General features: G+C 42.5%; 1 protein-coding gene across 1 annotated transcript; it reads left to right on the top strand.

The window, feature by feature from the left end:
• The first annotated feature begins 6,911 nt into the window (after positions 1–6,911).
• RBM24 (RNA binding motif protein 24) lies at positions 6,912–17,025 on the top strand. Its single transcript, XM_061146214.1, has 4 exons — positions 6,912–7,079; positions 8,259–8,382; positions 9,815–9,869; positions 16,662–17,025. The coding sequence occupies exons 1-4, from the start codon at positions 6,912–6,914 to the stop codon at positions 17,023–17,025; spliced, it is 711 nt and encodes a 236-aa protein (XP_061002197.1).
• The last annotated feature ends 3,778 nt before the right edge of the window (positions 17,026–20,803 follow it).

Below are 20,803 nucleotides of genomic sequence, written 5' to 3'. Positions count from 1 at the left end.
AAGACCTGGGTTCAGTCCCTGGGGGGGGAAAATCCCCTGGAGAAGGAAATGGCAACCCACTCCAGTATTCTTGCCTGGAGAATTTCATGGACAGAGGAGCCTGGCGGGCTACAGTCCATGGGTTCGCAAAGAGTCGGACACGACTGAGCGACTAATACACACTTCAATCTAATATATAAACTTGAAAGAATTTATTCATTCATTCCGCAAGTATTTAAGCACTTCTTAAGTGCCAAGCACTATTCTAGGAGTTGTGGGTTCAGCCATGGAGAAAATAAATTCCCTTATGGAAGCAGCTTTATGAAATAATAAATAATGTGTAAAAAGATTTATCAACAAGGATGTTCACTTCAGAGCTCTCTATAATAGGGAATAGTTGGAAACAGTAAACATGTCCAACAAAAGGGGATTGCTTAAATAAGTTTGGGGGCATTTGACATGATAAAATGCTATTTAAGAATTTTAAATAAACTGTAGAAACTAATAGACAAAACTATTTACCATGTACTATTAGGTGAAAAAGACCCTGGTGCTGGAAAAGATTGAAGACAGGAGAAGGGGACAACAGAGAATGAGATGGTTGGATGGCATCACAGACTTGATGGACATGAGTTTAAGCAAACTCTGGGAGTTGGTGATGGTCAGGGAAGCCTGGTGTGCTGCAAGTCCATGGGGTCGCAAAGAGTCGGACAAGACTGACCAACTGAACTGAACTGATTAGATGACAAAAGCTGATAGTAAAACAGAACATAGGGCTAACTTATGTTAGCACATTTATAAGTGTGTATTTATGTACAAGAAAAACCTGATATTAGGCATTCTAAAATATTATGTTATTTTGAGTAGAATTGTGAGTGATTTGGATTCTCTGTGTACATGTTTATGCTTTTTCATAATTTTCTGCCATAAATATCCCTTTCTTTCATTAGCAGGGAAAATAGCAGTCTCACCAAACTTAAGTGGTTTACATTAAAAAGTAAATAAATGACACTTGAGTGCCAACATGGGGCTGTCTCATAAATCCGAGGTGACCCTCTAAACATCTATAAGTAAAGGGTCAGACTAGTGCTCTCCATTCTAGAGCATGCATATTTGCTCAGGCAGCACTGTCTACCGTTTTTGTAATGACATTTGTACTTTATATATATACATATATTTAATTTTATTTATTTATTTTTATTTTTTGCTGCACTGTGTCTTTGTTGCTGCATTTGCTTTCTCTAGTTGTGGCAAGTGGGGGCTACTCCTCGTTGCAGTGTGTGGGCTTCTCACCAAGGGGGCGTCTCTTGTTGCAGAGCTTTAGGGCGTGTGGACTTCAGTAGTTGTAGCACGTGGGCTCAATAGTTGCAGCTCCCAGGCTCCAGAGCACAGGCTCAATAGTTGCAGTGCACAGGCTTAGTTGCTCAGAAGCATGTGGGATCTTCCCGGATTAGGGATCGAACCTGTGTCTCCTGCACTGGATTCTTTACCACTGAGCCTCCAGGGAAGCCCTCACATTTGTACTTTGTAACGGAGTAAACCACACCAGGTCTCAGAGTTGGTTAATGACTGCTTGGACTAGGCCCTAGGTCTCCTGTTCTTGGGATCCACAGCTATTTCCACCACACTGTCCTCCGCCTCCCAGCAACATCATTAGAATGAATCTGTCATCAAGAGAAAGTCATTCAATCCATTCGGAGTGTTCATCAGTTCCTTAAAATAACTTGGCAGCTCCAAGCCTCACTGTTTGAAGACTTAAAACCAAAGCAGCACCCTGAATTTAAAATGTGAAGAAACACACAGAGGATTTAAAATGTTTGCACTCTCACCATTCCCTTTCAGATTTATGTAACAGAATTCAAAGTGTGCGAACACTTAAGAGTCACTTCTACACGTAAGGCAGAGTGAAACTATCCCAAAGGCGAGGTTGGCAGTGAACACTCCCTCAACTTTCAATTTTGCCCTATTCTCATCCTCCAAAGTGACCTTGTTCTTTCTATTTTCTGGATGCTTGATGTAAAAGAGGCATTATGACTTTCATGATTGAATAACAGTTACGAATTTCCATTTCACTTTCCTTACCAGCTTAGATGTGGTTTAATGCAGCGTGCTAGAATTCTCCCAGAGGTGGATCTGAGCTGAACTGACTAGGTTTCTGACTGCCAACTCTTCTGCACACAAAAATAGCAGCATAACCTATTACACACATTTGTTATCTGTTACTAAGAGAAAATTACCAACCCACCCAGAGAAACAGAAATACATCTGATCATGGGACTTCTCCAAAGGCCAGAAAACCTGTTAGTTTTACATCAAAGGGCTCACACAGACTCTCAGAAAAAGGTAAACGTTTCCAAACAATCAAAACAAAAGATTTCAAGGAGGCCATATTTTTGTTTTCCAAATTAAAAAAAAAAAAAAAAAAAGTGCCTGGCCTAAATACTTTACAAGTGGTTAGTGCTAACTAAGAATGCATTTTCTTTCACCAAGCTTGCAAGTAGATGTCTTTAAGACAGCAATTCTCTTTGGTAGATATTTCTTCAGTGTTTATGTATGTCGAACCCTGGGGATGGACATGATTGTGGATGTACTCAGTCGTGTCTAGACTCTCTGCGACCCCATGGACAATAGCCCGTCAGGCTCCTCTGTCCATGGGATTCTCCAGGCAAGAAATCTGGAGTGGGTTGCCATTTCCTTCTCCAGGGGATCTTCCCGACCCAGGGGTCACACTGGCAGGTGGATTCTTTACCATTGCACTACCTGGGGAAGCCCCATGTAGAACCCTGCAGAGGACTTAATTGACCTACAGGAGATCCAGTAACATCTAAGTGACCAATCCTGCCTGGAGAAGACTTACTGTCCAGAGCAATACTACTTCTAAAGTAGGCATCTCCTTAAACCAGAATAGTATAATGCTTCTCTCCCTTCATGAAATATTATTACTCTCTTTTCTCAACATTCTTCAGAGGAGTTGATTTCCATGATTAATTTAAGAGGAAGAGGGAGCGGAGTGGGGCGGGGGCTGAAATAGATAAATGAATGTGAAACTTGTAACTTTGATTTTGACCTTTAATAGTCAAATAAAGATTTTTAACAAAGTGGACAATAATTCACTATAAGTAATAAAGGCATATCAATCTTGCCATGGAGTAGGAACCAAGAATACAGGGCCATACACATGTAGTCGCTGGGATATGACAAGCTTGGAACCTATTTATAACTTTTAAAGTATTTTATGACTCTTTCTTTCCAAAGAAGCACACATCACATTGCGTGAGGTCTGTGAATATGCAAGTGTTCTTCTCTGCCAAAGGCAGCTGAGAAAGCAAAAGGATTATCCAAGTATTGTTTTTCAAACCTGAATCTATGAAGGGTAATTATACAGAAATATTTGGTACTTAGTAACCTTGAAACTTTGAATTCAGGAAGATTTTCTGTCCCCAGGGCTACATGGTCTGATGGCGCAGGTTCATAAATCCAACGAGAATGGATCTGGCTATTGTAACTCTACCCACCTTTGTGCAGTTGTCAAACAAACCCAGTGTCCATAAAGCCTCACCCTAGCCCAGTGCCTGCCTTTGGGGGGCGCCTGATGTTTTGTCAAGCAGAACCTAGTATGAGTTACGGCTTCTTTTTAAATTGGTTTCTAATACATGTATATGTATGGCTGAGTCCCTTTGCTGCTCACCTGAAACTATCACAACATTCTTAATCGGCTATACCCCAGTACAAAATTAAAAAAAATTTTTGTTCGGAAAATAAGGAAACTCCATTCTGCTTAATCTTTGTTTTCAGTGAATCACATAACACTAGATTATTAGTAATGCTTCCATTAACTCTGGAGTTCAAAATCAGGGGTATCCAGGTAATATTTAATACAAAATGAAGGAAGTTTCAAATCAAACTATCAAATACTGTTGCACTGAAAAAATAAAAGCAACACCAGGCAGGGGTTACACGGGATAGGAAGAGGGTGGCTGAATTATTTCCTTTGGGACAATTGCAAGGGAAGCATCTTATTTCCAGAAGCCGAGTTCTGTATACAGTTATCCCAGTGTAGGATCGGAATTTCCTTGTAGACTTCACCACTTTACCTAGTGAACATCAGAGCTGCTGGCTACCCTCCCAGACACACTTCTTCCCTTATCACAGTCCCTCTGGGGTAAGTTCCCTGTCTGGGTAGGAAGAAAAGTGAGACGGCCAAAGCCAGTCTGTTCTGTAAGTAACTTCCCTTCACAAAAGATGTCTTGCCTGAGCGTCTGGCTCAGACCATAAAGAATCTGCCTGCAACGTAGGAGACCCAGGTTCGATTCCTGGATGGGGACGATCCCCTGGAGAGGGGAATGGCTACTCACTCCAGTATTCTTGCCTGGAGAATTCCATGGACAGAGGAGCCTGGTGGACTACAGTTCATGGGGTTGCAAAGAGTTGGACTAGACTGAGTGGCTTACACATGGAAGTACAGTAATTCTTAAGTGGCACCACAAGATAGATGTCCTATATTAAAAAAACATGCCTCTTCTGTTTCACAGTCTGCTTTGTTTTTCTAATTTTTAAAAATTATCTTTATCGTACCAGTACACACAGTTCCTTTTAAACCTGTATTTTGCTTCAGCAATGAGGAGAGGATGTTGTTTACAATTTGACTTTCTGGTTCTCATGCGCCTGTAAAATATTTTTCTTCAATTGGTTTTAAAAGCATTTTTTTTTTTTTCCAAGAAACTTTGGATTTCTTTCTATCTTTTTTTTTTTTTGTTGTTACATAAATTAACCCATTTATTATAGGCTTCTTTCTATCTTTTACTGGGGGTTCAAACTTAAAGTAACTGATGACCTCCAAAGGCCAACCTCATGCAGATGTCAGCAAGATGAAAAACAGAACTTAACATTTTGCACAACAATATTTGCATTCCTATTAGCTTTTGCAAATGCAGTACATCTCATCCTCTTGGGCTGACTGCAAAGGTGCCCTGGCAAGAGGAACAGGACTGTGTGACTCTAATAGGTTAACATGCTGAACTGAGCTGCTTTAAAGGGAATAAATGCTGTGGCCCAGGGGCAATTACTGGGTGGACTTCAGTGAACACTCTTGGAAATGACTTAACAGCAAACTGTGTGTCAAGAGGGGGCAGGGAGACACATTCTGCTCCCGTTAAATATCCTCACGGAAACCTCAAACACGATCATGATTTTACAGCCTAATTGAATGTAATCTTGATTTTAGAAGCTGCAAAAAGTCGATACAAAAAAATAAATATATATATGAGCTGCCCTCAAGTCTGTATTTCCACAAATGCTTTAAAGGTTTGCTGTGTAGAAACCAGTGATTATGTAACAAGTCGATTTCAAAGATTACATCTCTTACAGTTACATCCTGATAAAACAGTTGAGATCAAGTCACTAAACATTTCTTGCAATTCAAATAGAAGAAAACAGATTAACTCTTTGCTTGGGAGGGGCGGGGGCGGGGGGTGGAGAGGATATATGATGAGAAATCTGTACCAATCTTCCTGAACAGTTAGGGAGGAACAAGTTAAGGAGGAAGCACAAATTTGGTGACTGTGAGGTGAAGCACTAATTTATGGTCCTTTGAAGGCGGTGTCTGACAGACAGGTGTCTGCCGTTGCTTAGCTTAGCTGGGCGGTGAGCAATGAAAGCTTGTGGCTCCCCCGGTACACCCGAGGGCCAGAGTTTTTTTTTTTCCTCCTGGCTCTATCTCGCTGATTGTCCCCAGCACTGGCTCTTTGGGGTCAAGGGAAGTTGAGGGCCCTCCTTGTTGCCCTCCAGACCCCAGAGCATCCAATTCCGGGTATCGTCTGCGGAGCTCGCGGGCCCCGGCGCCCAGGGTGGAGAACTGGCCTTCCAGCGAAACCGCCCCAGGCCTCCGGCCCCCCAGCTCGTCTGTCCGGGTCTCCGGCCCTGTCGCCGAGGCCGAGCGCACAGAGCTCGCGTCGCCTTTTTGGAAAGCGACGCAGCTCCCTGCTCCGGCGCGCTCCCCGCGTCCCGGGTCCCGGCTGAGGCCGTGCCGAGTCCCTGGGACTTTGACGGGTTAGGATAGGCGACTCCGAGGGCCAGGCGGCCTCCAGCCGTCCCCGGCCCTGCCCCAGCGCCGGTTCCAGCGCCGCGCCGCGCCGCGCCGGCAGAGAAGCAGCTGTTCCCAACAGCTGGGGGGCGGCGGCGCCGGGCGCCCCAGGTGCGGCCGCGGCCAATCGCAGGCGTCCGGCCCGCCCCCTCCCCAGCCGGGCGCCGACCCCCGGCCCGCGGGGGGAAGGGAGCAGAGAGGTGGAGAGCCGTCCTCGCCACTTGTCTTCCAGCTTCCGCGGCGGGAGGGACAGGACCCGGAGCCGAAGCCGCGCGGAGTCTCCCCCACACCGCCCCCCCCCGCACCCCAATACCCGGGGCCCCGCCACCGCCGCCGCGCCCCCCGCCAGCCCACCTCCGCGCCTGGACGCTCTCACTGCCGACCCTCCCCAGGCCCCACCCGAGACACCTACCTAATTTCTGCGAAAAGAAAAAAAATCTACCTCTAAACGCACCCCGATCTTCGCTTGAGGACCACCCCTCTCATTTCACATTTGGCCTCCCCGCCGGGTGAGTGGAAAGCGTTTGCACATCCTACAGAACCGGAGCCTCAGCCAGACGATCCAGAGGATTTGTACCGTGACCGGCAGGGGGGGCGGGAGGAGAGAGCGAAGTCAGGTCTCCCCGGGCGGCTGCTGGCGACTTCGGCAGCCGCGCGCCCCGCGCCCTCGGTCGCCCCCGGGCCGCTCGCCCCCGCCGCCGCGCCGCCACCCTCGCCCCCGGGCTCGCCCGTAGCCCCCGGCGGCCGCGAGAGAGTGCGGGAGACGCGGAGCCGGAGGAGGACGCGCAGCCGCTGCCCGAGCCGCAGCCGCAGCCGCAGCCGGAGCCCCAGCCGCGGGGCGGGCGCGAAGATGCACACCACCCAGAAGGACACGACGTACACCAAAATCTTCGTCGGGGGGCTGCCCTACCACACCACGGACGCCAGCCTGCGCAAGTACTTCGAGGTCTTCGGCGAGATCGAGGAGGCTGTGGTCATCACCGACCGGCAGACGGGCAAGTCCCGGGGCTATGGATTTGTAAGTTGCGCGGATGGGGGGGTGCGGGGAGCGGGGGTGGCGCGTATGGAGGGGGCGACCGAGAGCCTGGAGGGGAAACTGAGGACCGCGGGGGCGGGGAGAGAACAGAGTGGCGCCGGGTCGGAGGGGTTGGAGTTTGGAGTGAGGGGCTCGGCGCGCCGGTGCGAGGACCCCTGCGAACTGGAGCGGCGCTGCCCCTTCGCTCCCCCGGCTGAACTGAAAGTTTGCGCGCCGTGGCGCTGGGGACCGAGGGCCGGCGCCTGCCTCGCGGGATTCCGGGGGGACCGAGAGCGTGGCGGCGGGGTCGGGGGACAGGCGGAGCAGGGGTGGAGGGGAGGGAGAGAACTGTGATGTCTGCCGGATTTGGGGGGTGCGGAGATCTGGGAGGGAGGGGCCGCAGCCCCTGGGAATAATTGCACTCCAGGGTTGGAGGCTGGTGCTTAAGCGCGCTGTTTGCTTTGTAAAAATGAGTGCGTCTTCCTGGCGTTCCGGCCGGGGCCGGGAGGGGACACTCCAGGAGGTCTGGGGCTCTTCTTCTTAGGCCACCCCCCTCACCACCACCACCACCACTCCCCCTTTTTTTTTTCGTAATTGCAAAGATGACTTATTTTAAAAGATGAGCCTCTGGCTTTTTGCCAAACTGAAAGAGAGCATAGTTAAGCTTCCCGGAGATTTCAGCGTGCAAATTCAGCTGCCGAGGAGCAGGGAGCCCCATCGCAGGACAATAGCTATTGTGGTTGAGGAGTATTTGCGGGGTTGGGAACGCCGGGCGGACGCGAGGCTAGTCTTTCTTGAAAGCAAACCGTGGCCTCCGGGCCGGGTAGGGACACGGGGAATGGTCGGGGGAAGGGGAATCTGGAGGAGTTCTGAGACGGAATTCTGGCTTCCGAGTCTCTGTTAGGCCCTACCAGCACCCCTAGAACTTTAGAGGTGGGAGGAGGCGGTGGTTCTTTCTTTACACCTTTCTGTATTCTTATTTTCGTGTGTTTTGGATGGAGGGTCAAGGATAATTCTACTTTCCTCTCCCCCTACAACCCCCACTGCCAGGGAAAAAAAAGAAAGAAAAAGTTAATGAAACAGCGTAGTTTTACTAACACGAATAACTTCTCCATGCGATTCTTGGTTTCTTCGGAGGTTGATTTAGAGTTCTGTGTGTATGTCTGTGTGTATGTTGCTAAGGTCACCATGGCTGACCGGGCTGCTGCTGAAAGAGCTTGCAAGGATCCCAACCCCATCATTGATGGCAGGAAGGCCAACGTGAACCTGGCATACTTGGGAGCAAAACCAAGGATCATGCAACCAGGTGAGAAAGATCCCTGGAACCACCTCCACAGCCCCCTCCCCCTCCATAGAGACCCCCACTTCTGAATAGGGTGAATCCCTGATTGAGAAGACCCTAGTTTTCTGAGCATCTGTAGATGTGTTGAGTAAAGTTGAACTGTGGCTGGTTATTCTACCAGGACATGAAAGATTGATGAGAGTTGAAAAGACTCCTTTCTTGACTTGAAATGTACCTGTGGGCAAAAAATAGATCTTGGGGTTGGGTTCAGTTTGTACACACCCAGACTTGGGCTTGACTCCCCTGTTTTCTGTATACATAGTTCAATCTCCATTTTCCTCTTCTTGGCCACTTGTTGGCCATTCCAGTGTGGATGATATGGGTCAGATTTGTCAACTCCAGCTAGTTATACTTCTCTACATGGTGGTGTTTCTTCTTTGGTCACCAGTTGCCCTATGCTCAGAGCGGGCAGTTCAACAACAACACTGACCCAAAAGAAACATAGGGGGCTGGTGGTGCCCAGATGGTAAATGTTTAAAATAAAATCACAGCATATTTGTAATGACAGAAAATAAAGAGATTCCATGCACTTCAGGACCCTTACGTTACAGATGAAGATACTGATGCAGAGATGAGAAATGGTTTACTCCAAAGTCATACAGCTGTTAGTCACCAAAAGGGAGAGAATTTCGTCTATGTGAAAACATGACCTTTTGGATTACTTACTACACTGTCTTTTGCATTCGCACAAGTAATTGTGAATCAACTATTCAACAAACGTAATCTTTTTCTTGGGCATGCAACTTTAAATATTTTCTCTTCATTCTTAAGTCTGTCCATCTGAAATTTTGGAAAGAGGTAGACATTTCAATCCAAACAGATTTGCTAGGAAAGTAGATTGTCAAGAAAGGGTGTGCATGTGCAAATATTCATGAGCATTAAAAAACATGTATTTATCTAATACAGTGTGTGTGTTTTGCTGTCCAGAAAAGAGTCTGTTTTGTAAATGTTTAATACTATAATCTGTAAAAGCCATAATCTTCCAAAGCATTGTCCAAAACATTCCAGAATGTCCCAAATTAAAAAGACTTTTTTATAGATCATGATTCAGAATTGTTGGAAGATCTGCCATGTGTAACTTCATTATCAAGTCCTATTGTTCTTGGTTTCATTCCATAAGAACGTTTTATGTCTGATTTTCTAAGGTATTACTCTGTGTCTGTCAACTAAACTTTGAGGATCATTTCTAGTTTCCACTTGAAGCCTATTGAAAATTTTATTTAACTTAACAATAACATTAGTAAAATGACTTGTAAAAACCTATTTATAATATTTTCTCTGAAGTATTAAAAGAATGATTACCTTTTCTAAGTGAAAGGTGTGATTGCATTTTATTTGTAGAAGTAATAAATGCCTAACATGCACAAATAGAGAATGTGGTATGTTTTATTGTTAGGTTTTGCCTTTGGTGTTCAACAGCTTCATCCAGCCCTTATACAAAGACCTTTTGGGTAAGTCAATGAATCAGGCCTTCCTAAGTTTCAATATGACTATCATTTGTTAACCTGTCTTTTTGTTATATCCGACCAGACCATCATGTTATAGACTATTCCTGGTTTACATATTTATATATGTTTGTGTATTTTGAATGCTGATAATGTAAATATTTTTAGATGAGTCAAGTTATCTGACCAAGTATGCAGCCTCCCAACCAGACCCATTTTGAGCTTATGATTAACAAAACAAAACAAAAATACCAGGTATGACTTGTGTACAGACGATTGTGTCCCAACACCGTTACTGCTGTTCAACTTGACTCAATTGTATTTATCTCTTTCTAACCTGACAGGGCTCGTATACTGTTAAGCTAACTGATCAGAAGGATACCATGATAAGAGGTGGAATAGTTCTGTTTGGAATTAAACTCTGTAACCAGTAGACTCAGACACACAAGCTCAGATGGTGATTAACGATGCATGGATGTTGGTGTTGTTTTATTTTTTCACCATAGTCAATAGACCTCCGTGTGCTTTATTTTATTACAGTCATGAAGTGGTGTTGATAGCTAAACTGTGTGCTTTTTTTACTTAATTGAAAAGAGCTGTAGTGAAAGTGTTTTCTTTTCCTCGGGGAAGGGGCTCTTTGTGTTTTTGGTTTTGGTGGTGGTGTTGACGGGTGTTGACTTTTGAATTTGCCATGGGAAGCAAAGGGCCTTTTTTTATTTCCTTGCTTTTAAGCTGTAGCCTGTAACTTCCACTTAACCATATTTTTGTAGTGAGTGCTAAATGGTGTGATTTCCCTCTGTAAGAACACAGATTCATCGCTTGCATGTCCTAAGTTTCTGTTTTACTGGGGCGTTTTTCTGGGGATGGGGTTCTTTCTTTGGCAGTGTGTATCCACTTTTAGGCCTTCTAATTTAAAGGTTCAACAACTCTCATCAGATTTCATTAACACTGGCCAGTTTTTTTGAGCAGAGTAGCACTAACCTTCACCTTTCAGATCTGACTCGGGTGAACAGCCGGCTTATATTTGTGTTCTCTGGGTTCTGTGATTATGAGCCTTCCCTGTCCAAACTCCCCAACTTCCCTTCCATTCAGACACTATATGGGGGAAAAAACATCTCCAAGCACCTCAATTTATTCTGAACACCTAGAGTCTGTTTTGGCTGTTTTCTACCTGATTCACTTGGCTGTAACTAATGCCAGAAATTTACACTCTCCTTTTGAATATTCTAACTGTTTAGAAGTGTTTCATTCTCAACAATATTAATAGTTTCTTCTGCAGCTTAGCACCTGAACATCTACATGTGTAACCTGAAAGGTTAGATTCTATCTGCCAAGATAGATATATACCAAGAGTAGATCCAAAGAAGCAATAATAATTTGACTTGGAAGATTCAAGTTATATTTTCCGTGAATATCTTCTTTATAACCTTCCCTTAACCATATCAAGATTCTCACTCTTACTGCCAACCCTTATTTTTTTTTAAACCATAGAAGAATTTTCTGTCCAATAAGATTAGAAAGGGCCTTCGTGTATCCATAATGACACCCCATCCAAACCATTCTGGATATGACAACAAATAGTAGTTGATGGGTCCAACTACTTCTGGGGATGCCCCCTCTCATTGGTCTAGACTATGTTCAAGGTAGAACTGGGGAGAACATACATCTTAAGAAGTGACGGTGAACTTAAATCATGGTTTCACGTTACTAATCCCGAGACAGCTGTTATACAGCTAAATTGATCAACCGGTATTAGCATGTGTGTGTTTTTCTCGGTGCTAGTGGATGGTACAAAATAAGGAGACTGCATTTTGGTTTGGGAAATGAAACTAACACAAATCTATCAGGAACTATTCATTGCTAAATTACTTGGTATTATTTGAAGTACAAGAGGAATTCTGAATAGCAAGAAAATAGATGAGTCGGAGGAGTTGGACAAAGCTTTGTGGGGACTGGAATAAGACTTGGACCAGTGGTATGTCTGGACAGGTGAAAGGGAAAAAGGGACCTGTCTAAAGGGTATAGGATAGGGGAACATCAGCAAAGGCACAGAGGAGAAAAGACTCAGTGCATGGAGAAATGAGACTTCTATGGAGGGTCTTGAGAGGTAGACACAGAAATTTGAACTGGCTGTGACAGTCCTATGGATCTGTGAGAAAGAAAGCAGTATATGGGAAAAAATAACAAACAGAGGATAGTAACCTTTAGTTGTTCATCCCTTCTAATAGCAGCTGTCTTTATAAAGGATGGTGATTATTACTGTTTGGATAAATTGAATTTGAGGTTCTTATTAGAAATAGATAGCATTCCAGATAGACCAAGCAAGGCTTCTCTTTCTTTTTAGGGGTTCTTAACACTGCTCTAATTCCCAGAGTCTGTACCTAACAAATCACACCTGGTCATCCTCAATTCTATTTGAATGCCACATGTTCTTATTTTTAGGCCTGGAAAGAAGTTTGAGAACTTTTAATCCTGACTTGTTTGAAATTGTAGAACTATTTTTTATATGGTCTTTAAATGACCCCTACATTACTCTAGGCTTTTAAAGAAAAAATCTTGGCCTGAAGGAATTTCCGATGTAACACAGTGGGCAGATGTATAGAAATTGGTGGATTTGCCAAACCACATCTTATAAATATTTTATATTTGAAAGAATCATTTTCTTACTGAAATCTTGGAGAAGAGAGATTATGGATCTGTGAGTAGAAAATTCCAGGCTAGTTTAGACCAGGTTGAAATACATTTAAATATTTACTCAGTATTCCTTTAAGTGCTAAGTTTTATTCTAGTTGTGTTAATGCATAATAAGTATTATACTGTCTGCTAAGTGGGGCAGGCAGGACAGTTAACCAAACATCTGCTACTTGCCTGGTACTGATAAAGGATTTACATAAATTATGTGATTTAATTATCACAGTAATTATCTGATAAAGACACTGTTAATGTCCTTTCCATGGGTGAAAAACTGAGATGCAGAGAGGTTAATTAACTTCCCACAATGGCTACTACGGGCTAGAGTCTGATTCTAGGTTCAGAATCACGGTTTGCATGACTTCCAAAGCCATATTCTTTCCTCTGTGTCAGTCGCTAGCCCCAAAGACACAACTGTGCTCTCTTATAATCTAGTAAGAAAACTGAGAAGCATGCGGAAGGGCTGTCCATATCGTTTCAGATAAGGGAGAGCAACATCAGGTCGGTGGGATCCAGGAAGTCTTCATGAAAGAGGTAGAATCTGAAATAGATTTTAAAACGTGATGGAGGCTAGGGAACTCTTGTAGTGAGTATATTCTCATTGTAGGCTCTTCACACTGATAATTTTATTTAACGCACAGCAGTTCAGGGTTGGAGCTATTAGGTTCATTTCACTTAACAGAAATATGGGAGGCTAAAAAGGTGAAGCAAATTCTTGAAGACTTTAGACATGATGTGTGATAGAGCTAGGATGAGTAGGATTGGGATTGCAACAGGTAGAGATGGAGTGAGGACTGGTGTCCCTGGCCAGGGGATGTCATGAGCCAAGGTGAAGCGCTAGGTGTCTATGGTGTGTCCAAGAAATCTTGAGGAGGCTAGCTGAGCTGGATTCAAGGAAAGGTGGGAAGAAATACTGGAAGAAGTATTTTGGAGCCAGAGTATAAAAGACCTGTCATGCCAAAGTTTAATTAAGAAGTTTGCACTTAGCTTGGTAGGATGTTAGGGACCTAGGTTATTTTAAACAGGTGAATGAGATGCAGACTTGTCAGCAGTATATGTGATAGATTGGAAGAAGAAACCCTTTAGGATGTACAAAGTCACAGAGAGACACCAGAGGGACTTGAAGAGATAGGAAGAAAAGGAAAACATAGTAAATTTTCTTTGAAAATTGTCCAAGGTGTCAGCTTCGCTCTTCGCTTTTATTACTACTGTGCTGTGCTGAGTCGCTCAGTTGTGTCCGACTCTTTGCAACCCCATGGACTGTAGCCCACTAGGCTCCTCTGTCCACAGGGATTCTCCAGGCAAGAATACTGGAGTGGGTTGCCATACCTTACTCCAGTGGATCTTCCTAACCCAGGGATCGAACCCAGGTCTCCCTCATTGCAGCAGTTTCTTTATCATCTGAGCCACCAGGGAAACCCCTTATTGCTATTAGGCATGTACATTCTATGATTCATTGAGGGAAAGGATGTTGGTAGATCTCTAGTAGGAAGGAGATTTCCAAACTGCCTTAATGGGTTCCACAGACTATTAATACAAACAGGAACTGCTTGAGAAGCGCCATCTCCTGCTTTGGTCTGATTCTGCTTCCCTTCCTGAATTGAGATATTTCAGTCTGTCCATGGTCTTCTGGATTCTCCTTTCCCTAAAGCCTTAAAAAAAAAAAAAAAAAGCTCCATGGTTTCATTTGCCTTCCAGATGGCTTCCTAACCCTTGCCAGACTTTGTGTAGGTTTCTGATATTCCTGGGAACTTTATACTCATTGGTTGGCAGCATCAAATGAAAGCTATTAATGTAAAATCAAATGCAGACAAGAGTCCTATAAGAAACTCTGTCTAACTTAGCAGTTAAAATGTTCTACACACACACACACACACACACACACAGATCCTGCCTTTTTGTAGGCTAAACTTATTTTTAGTTACCACCTTTATTCAGAGATAGAAGCCTAGCAACCCTCCTGTTGTCTCTGGAACTTTGGGAGCACATGGGTTAATGTTTCAGTATCAGTGAGATTCATACTGGCTGGCCTTTGCAACTGATAGATGTTTTACTTTGGCCTTATAAAGACATTTTACCCGCTGGAAACCCTTGTCGCATGACAGGATCAAAAATAGCCCGGCTGCAGCCCCTGCTGTCCATCACCACATGTAAACTGGCATGAGTGAGGCTCTCTTATCCATGTCTGCACATCATGGACACGGCAGCCTCCAGGGACAGTGTTTCATAAAGCCACACCTGTCGCTGTGAGCAAGTCAGTCACCTGACCCGCAGAGAAGTTCTGAGTGTGTGCATGACCATGCGTCTGGTTTCTGACAAGCAATTAAGAACATCTCTAAGTGTCCTCAGAAACACTTGATGACGTCGTTTCTTCTGGCACTGGGAAAGATCTACAAGTCTAGTAAAATCGAGTGTATTTTTATCATTGGGGTCAAAGTTCGTTACCCTCTGTGATAAATTCATCTTTTCCATGGATGTTCCTTAATGAGTGCTTTCAGTAGAACTCTGAAAAGGCAAAGCAAAGTTTATGTTTTTTAAAATCTTAATATTCAGTTTTCTGTTTTGAGTTCTTTAAAATTTGAAAATTGTCACTTGTGCTTGTACTTCTTATATGTTGCTTTTGGCAACAAGCAGATGGCATTATGGTGTCATATTTTTAGAAATACAGAGGGTTTTGATGGAGATTATTCTAAAGAAAGATGAAAATAAATCAGGTATTCATGGTAGTGTTTTAACTGAGCCATTATGAATGGCAAGAGTGAGAATTGAGATGCATGGGTTTCAAAAATACCTCTTGTGAATTTTTTTTAACAACATTAACTTTTAAGTAAGGCCACTGGAGTGTGTTTTGTATGTGACCTCTGAATGTGTAATTTTAAAAGGTACTTAATTGTTTCACGTTAACTTTTATAGGATAATACACCATAATAGAATTGATTTGTATAAAATATCTAGCAGTAGGGAAGATTTAAAACAGATACGCTAAGAAATCTGTTTCTGTTGAGTTTGAAGGTGAAACAAGAGTTATTAGATGCCAAAAAAAAAAAGTTTCCTTAATCTTACTATTGTAACCCTATTAAGTTGGTATTAATCTGAGAAATATTTAGTTTGTGTTTCCCTGTCCCTACCTTTTCCTTCAACCTCATCATTTCCCCCAAAACCCCTTCTGTCTGTCTTGCATAGAGATAAACAAGCTGGCTGACCTTCGGTTGCCTGATAGTCAAACAGGTTTGATTGACCCTTGTGTCTTTATGAATTTAATGGAGAAAAAGAGAGAAAGAAAGACCAAAAGCGTGCTGCACATTCTTTTTGGGAATCACTGCCATGAATGTTAATAGCATTTCTGTAGCTTTTCCCACAACAGCCTCTTGTGATAGTGAGCTGCACTACAGTTCGTTTGAAAAAGTGTGATTCTGCTGTGTTTACCACACTTGTGAACTTTTAAATTCCTTTTTTTTTTTTATTTTGTCGCCTGCTTCTTTTTTTTATTATCATTATCTTTAATAAGGGTGACTGAGGTTGCAGAGAGATTAATGTGTGCTGAGTCTGCATAGCAATTTCCAGTAGGGTTGCCATGATAATAAACAGACAGATTTTTGTGAAAATTGATTGTCGTTGTGAGAAACCGGCCATCACCCTTACGGAACTGAACAATCACGGATTCCCTTTGGAGTCCTCTGTTCACACTTAAGAAACTTTCCATTGGCTGAACCGTTTTTGTTGTACGAAGTCATCACAAAATTTTCTGAAGTCATAACTTAGCACTTAGGAAATAACCTCCTCTGTGCGAGGCCCTCCTGAACCGTGATTTCTTTTTTCCCAAAACTTTGGTTCCATGGTTATTTCTTGGTTCCAAAATGATCCTGAATAAAAAGTTCCAGCAGGGAGGGTATCCTATTTTCCTTGTTGAATTCTTTCTGGGGCACTCCATGATATGGGCTCCGGCCAGACTCCTTTCGCCGATGACTGACAAGTCGATATTGTGGCAACCCTATGCTCATAATAACCACTAAATTGGAGTTTGTCTGATCTCGGAAGAAGCCAGGCTCAACCCAGGAGGCCACTCCTGCCTGACTTTTTTTCTTTTTCTTTCCCATTTCTCAACAGGATACCTGCACACTATGTCTATCCACAGGCTTTTGTGCAGCCTGGAGTGGTCATCCCCCACGTCCAGCCCACCGCCGCGGCCGCCTCCACCGCGCCTTACATCGACTACACGGGAGCCGCGTACGCACAGTACTCGGCGGCCGCCGCTGCCGCCGCCGCCGCGGCCGCCTACGATCAGTACCCGTACGCAGCCTCCCCGGCCGCCGCGGGCTACGTCACGGCCGGGGGCTACGGCTACGCGGTGCAGCAGCCAATCACCGCCGCCGCACCTGGGACCGCGGCCGCCGCCGCCGCCGCCGCCGCGGCCGCCGCCGCCTTCGGCCAGTACCAGCCTCAGCAGCTGCAAACAGACCGGATGCAATAGGCCCGTAGCCCCTGATCAAAGTCTAGTTGCTTTCTCTTTCCAAAATGTCCCAGTTTTCAGTAGCTAATGAGAGTTAACATTGACTTAACAGCTTTAAAAGAAAAAAAAAAAAAAAAAAAAGCTATGCTATTGTGAAGCAGAATTATGATTTTTTTTTTTTTATACTCCAGTAGTCATTCTAGACGTGCAAAAGAAGGAAGGGGAGTGGGCGCAGTTTTTGGAAATCAATCCCAAAGAGCCTGAGTAAATACAAGGCCGCGACGAAATGGTGGCAGGAGGAAACCATGGAACTTAACTTTTATAACGGGATTTTTACTTTTGATCTTTTTATAGTATCAGGGAAGCAAACTGCCTTTTACAGTTAGAAAATGCTATTTGAATCTAGTTGAACCAGGGAATACAGAGTGAGCAATATGTAGCTTGAATTACATTGAAAAGCAGATTTAAAAAAAAAAAATGGTGAAAGCACTGATTGTCGTTTTTAGCCGTCACTATGGCCTAGAGAACTTTTCTCAAGTAAGAAGGTGATGTTCTTACTCTCTCAAAAAAAAAAAAAAGGGCATCGAACAATCAATCTAGGAGCGTGGCAGTGGGTGAAGTGGTGGACAGGCACCAAAGCTATTTTCTCATCCACCCAGTGGATGAGTGGGACTGTGAAACAGGTGATGTGGAATGAATGGGTGCAACAGCTGTACAGACAATCAATAACACACACAGTTCTGGAAAGAACACATCACTTGTGCTTGTTTGATGAGCTTGTCACATTCTAATCCCTCTCCCCATCCTGTTTCAATTTTGGGAAACTTGTATCTGCTGGTGTCAGCAATTCTGATTCTGAAATAGGATCAGGCTTTTACTACATACAACCGCCTTCTCTTTCTATTTATTGTGTCGACTCGTGGCTTATGATTAAAGGCAGGCAAAGTTTGCAGACTCTAAACCCTTAAGAGCTGTCTTAAGGACATTTATTTTTTTCCCTTTTTAAGTAATTTTACACTTTTTAGTATCTATTTCAGAGTCATATTTAAAACTATTTATTAGTGAATACCGTACATGAGACACCAAGGTTACTGAGATGACAATTCTTCAATGGTTAATGATAATGTGGTTTATACTGTGCCTTAATAGTAATGCTATTTAAGATATTTATTTTTAAGTTTTACTATGCTGCACTCTAAAGAAAGGAACTTTAGATGTGACACTGTAAAATTATGTATTCATCTCATGGCATAAATTATTTAGTAGGTCTAGATGTAGCATATTAAATATTAACCTATTCAACTAAAGATGTTGACTTGGATTTATTTAAATTCATATGTGCACTGTATAAGAGAATACTCTTACATTAACACATTTTAGTTTATTTTAGTTTTTAGGGTTTTTTTTTTAACAGGATCTATTGCTAGTTTCATGCTTCCTTCTCTGATTTTGCTCATGCAGCTCTCATTTACTGATACTTCATTAGTTTAACACTTCTTATGTAGTTTTTAAATGCTGCTTTACATTTTTCTTCTGAAACTGCAATACTTGCAATTTTTATTCTTAAACTACATTGAATACTATTTTACACTGTATTGGATTTTTATACTTGAACAATTTCATACAAGGGAAGACAGGTTAGCATTTTTATGGACCTTCTCCATTATCACTGGATTTAAGTATTCCCATACTAGACAGTGTTATGTAATGTAGACATGACTCTCCTGTGCAAATTATTTATTCATTGTGTATATTGCTTTATAACATTTCAGATCTTCTAATCTATTCACTTGTATTAAATATAATTTTTAACAACTTCTGTTGCATTGATTGTTTCTCCTTTTGTGGTAAAAGTGGAATGATGTCTCTCTTTAATTAGAACTAATGGTGTGATTTCCAGGTAGCATTTTCAGTGAGCAGAAAGCTTCCCAGATGCCTTCTTTTTATACTTTTTAAGTAAATATCATTAACTCAGTATCTGCCTTACATTTAGCACATGATATAGGTCTTTCCCCAGTAGTGAATGAATGAAAGGACATTTCATGGCACTGGAACTTGGTTACTTGAAGGTTGTTTGGAAGGAGAGGGCTATAATGGGAACTGTCAGCTCAGAGCTGCAGTGATGCTGGGCTCAGGTAAACTGAGGTTTGGTACTAATCTCTAACCATGTACTGGCAATGTGACTAAAACACATTGCTTTTTGTAGTCCACTTTTGGGGTGAGGTTTTTTATTGATTTCTCATCTATAATTTTAGGACAGAAATACCTATCTTACATGGTTATTTTAAGTATTAAAGTATATCAACTATTGGGTAAAAAGTTCATTTGGGGTTTTCTATAAGATGTTATGGAAAAACCCAAACTTTTTGGCAAACTCTATACTTAGCACAGAGTCAAATGTATTACTATTTATCTAGAGAAATGATTACTGTAAACAGTTTCTGTAATGTCCTATAGCAAAAGCTAACCAAAGAGGAAATCACCTCTTGGAATGTTTATATTTTTAAATTTTTTGTCCACAGTGATGTGGCCATGACAGTCATATTGCCTTAAAGTGTACATGTTACATTAGTTATGGAATGGATTGTCTGCTGGTCCCTAGGTCTTAATGTTTTCCAAATCCATGATATAATATCTTTTATTGAATTCCATTAGTTTTTGAAAATTATAAAGTTATAACAAGATTCCAGCATGCTTTCCGCTTGATGGTAACTATCATCCTATTTAGAGCCACCACAATCTTCAACCTTAATTGCCTTTAATTTTCGAAAGAAAATTAGACACCACCAAACACCTTGGGAGAGATTGTATTGCACCTCAAGGTATTATCTTGGATCAGTAAAATAATTTCTAAACTACTTAGTTCAGTCCATGCATCAGTGATCATTATACTCCAAAAGACAAGCTCTACATTTAATGTTTCAGATTTATGAAAAGTCACTTGTGCCCTCTATAAGTCATGTGTTGATTGCTGAGCTTTAAAATGAAACATTTGATTTATCAATTAAAAATAGGTCAGATGATTCTGGGAAAAGCTTGTCAGAAATAGCCATACTCAGGGAAGCCAGAAGTTCATGTACACCTGACTACACCTTGGAGGTATTTACTGATTTATATGAATATCAATATTAGCAGTTACAGAGAGGACAAGATTTTTATTTAATAATGCTAGAGCACATATTTCTAAAAGTAAGTAAAAGTTCTTAATTCCTAATAAAGAGGGGGGCGTACCCATGACACAAGTTCTCCATTGGTCAGGAAGCTAGTTATATTTGTAGAGTTGCAGAATACGATGATCTGAGATTCAAAGAGCTGGATGAGTCCTCTTTCCTTTACTTACCAGCAGGGTGATCTTGTACCCCTCTATGCTGGTAACCTATAAACTGATAGTATCTAACATGTTGCTTTGTTAATCTCTCAGGTCATACTGATCAAATGAGTTAACTGATAGGAGAGCATTTTAGAAATTTTGAATGTTAGGCAAATGGAAGTTATACTATGGTAATATACACAATATTAATTTGGAAATAGACCTCCGTTGTCTTCTATGAAATGACTCTTCCAAAAGAGGGCAAAATCGTTATTTCATGTTATTTTTTTTATTTTTCCTCTTCCTGACTAAGTCGCAGCTAAACAAAAATCACATTGAAAGATGGAGGGATTGCTCAAGGGAAGGAAGGGAAGATGAAAAGATTATGGAATATATTTCTCTCACAGGGAACTATATTTTTAGCTTCTTCCTCACTCCTGTCAAATATTGTTCTTAATTCCCTCTGAGGCTTGAAAGCATTTATTAAGA

This window comes from Dama dama, chromosome 7, assembly GCF_033118175.1.
Source record: "Dama dama isolate Ldn47 chromosome 7, ASM3311817v1, whole genome shotgun sequence".
Classification (NCBI taxonomy): Eukaryota; Metazoa; Chordata; class Mammalia; order Artiodactyla; family Cervidae; genus Dama; species Dama dama.
The sequence above is the reverse complement of the archived record's forward strand: the minus strand, read 5'-3'. Positions and strand labels throughout refer to the sequence as shown.

Bases quoted from the DNA above. Each gene is read 5' to 3' on its own strand.
- RBM24 (XM_061146214.1), top strand. From the start codon at position 6,912: ATGCACACCACCCAGAAGGACACGACGTACACCAAAATCTTCGTCGGG. The intron at 7,080-8,258 runs GTAAGTTGCGCG...TATGTTGCTAAG, and splicing joins AGTCCCGGGGCTATGGATTT to GTCACCATGGCTGACCGGGC. The intron at 9,870-16,661 runs GTAAGTCAATGA...ATTTCTCAACAG, and splicing joins CTTATACAAAGACCTTTTGG to GATACCTGCACACTATGTCT.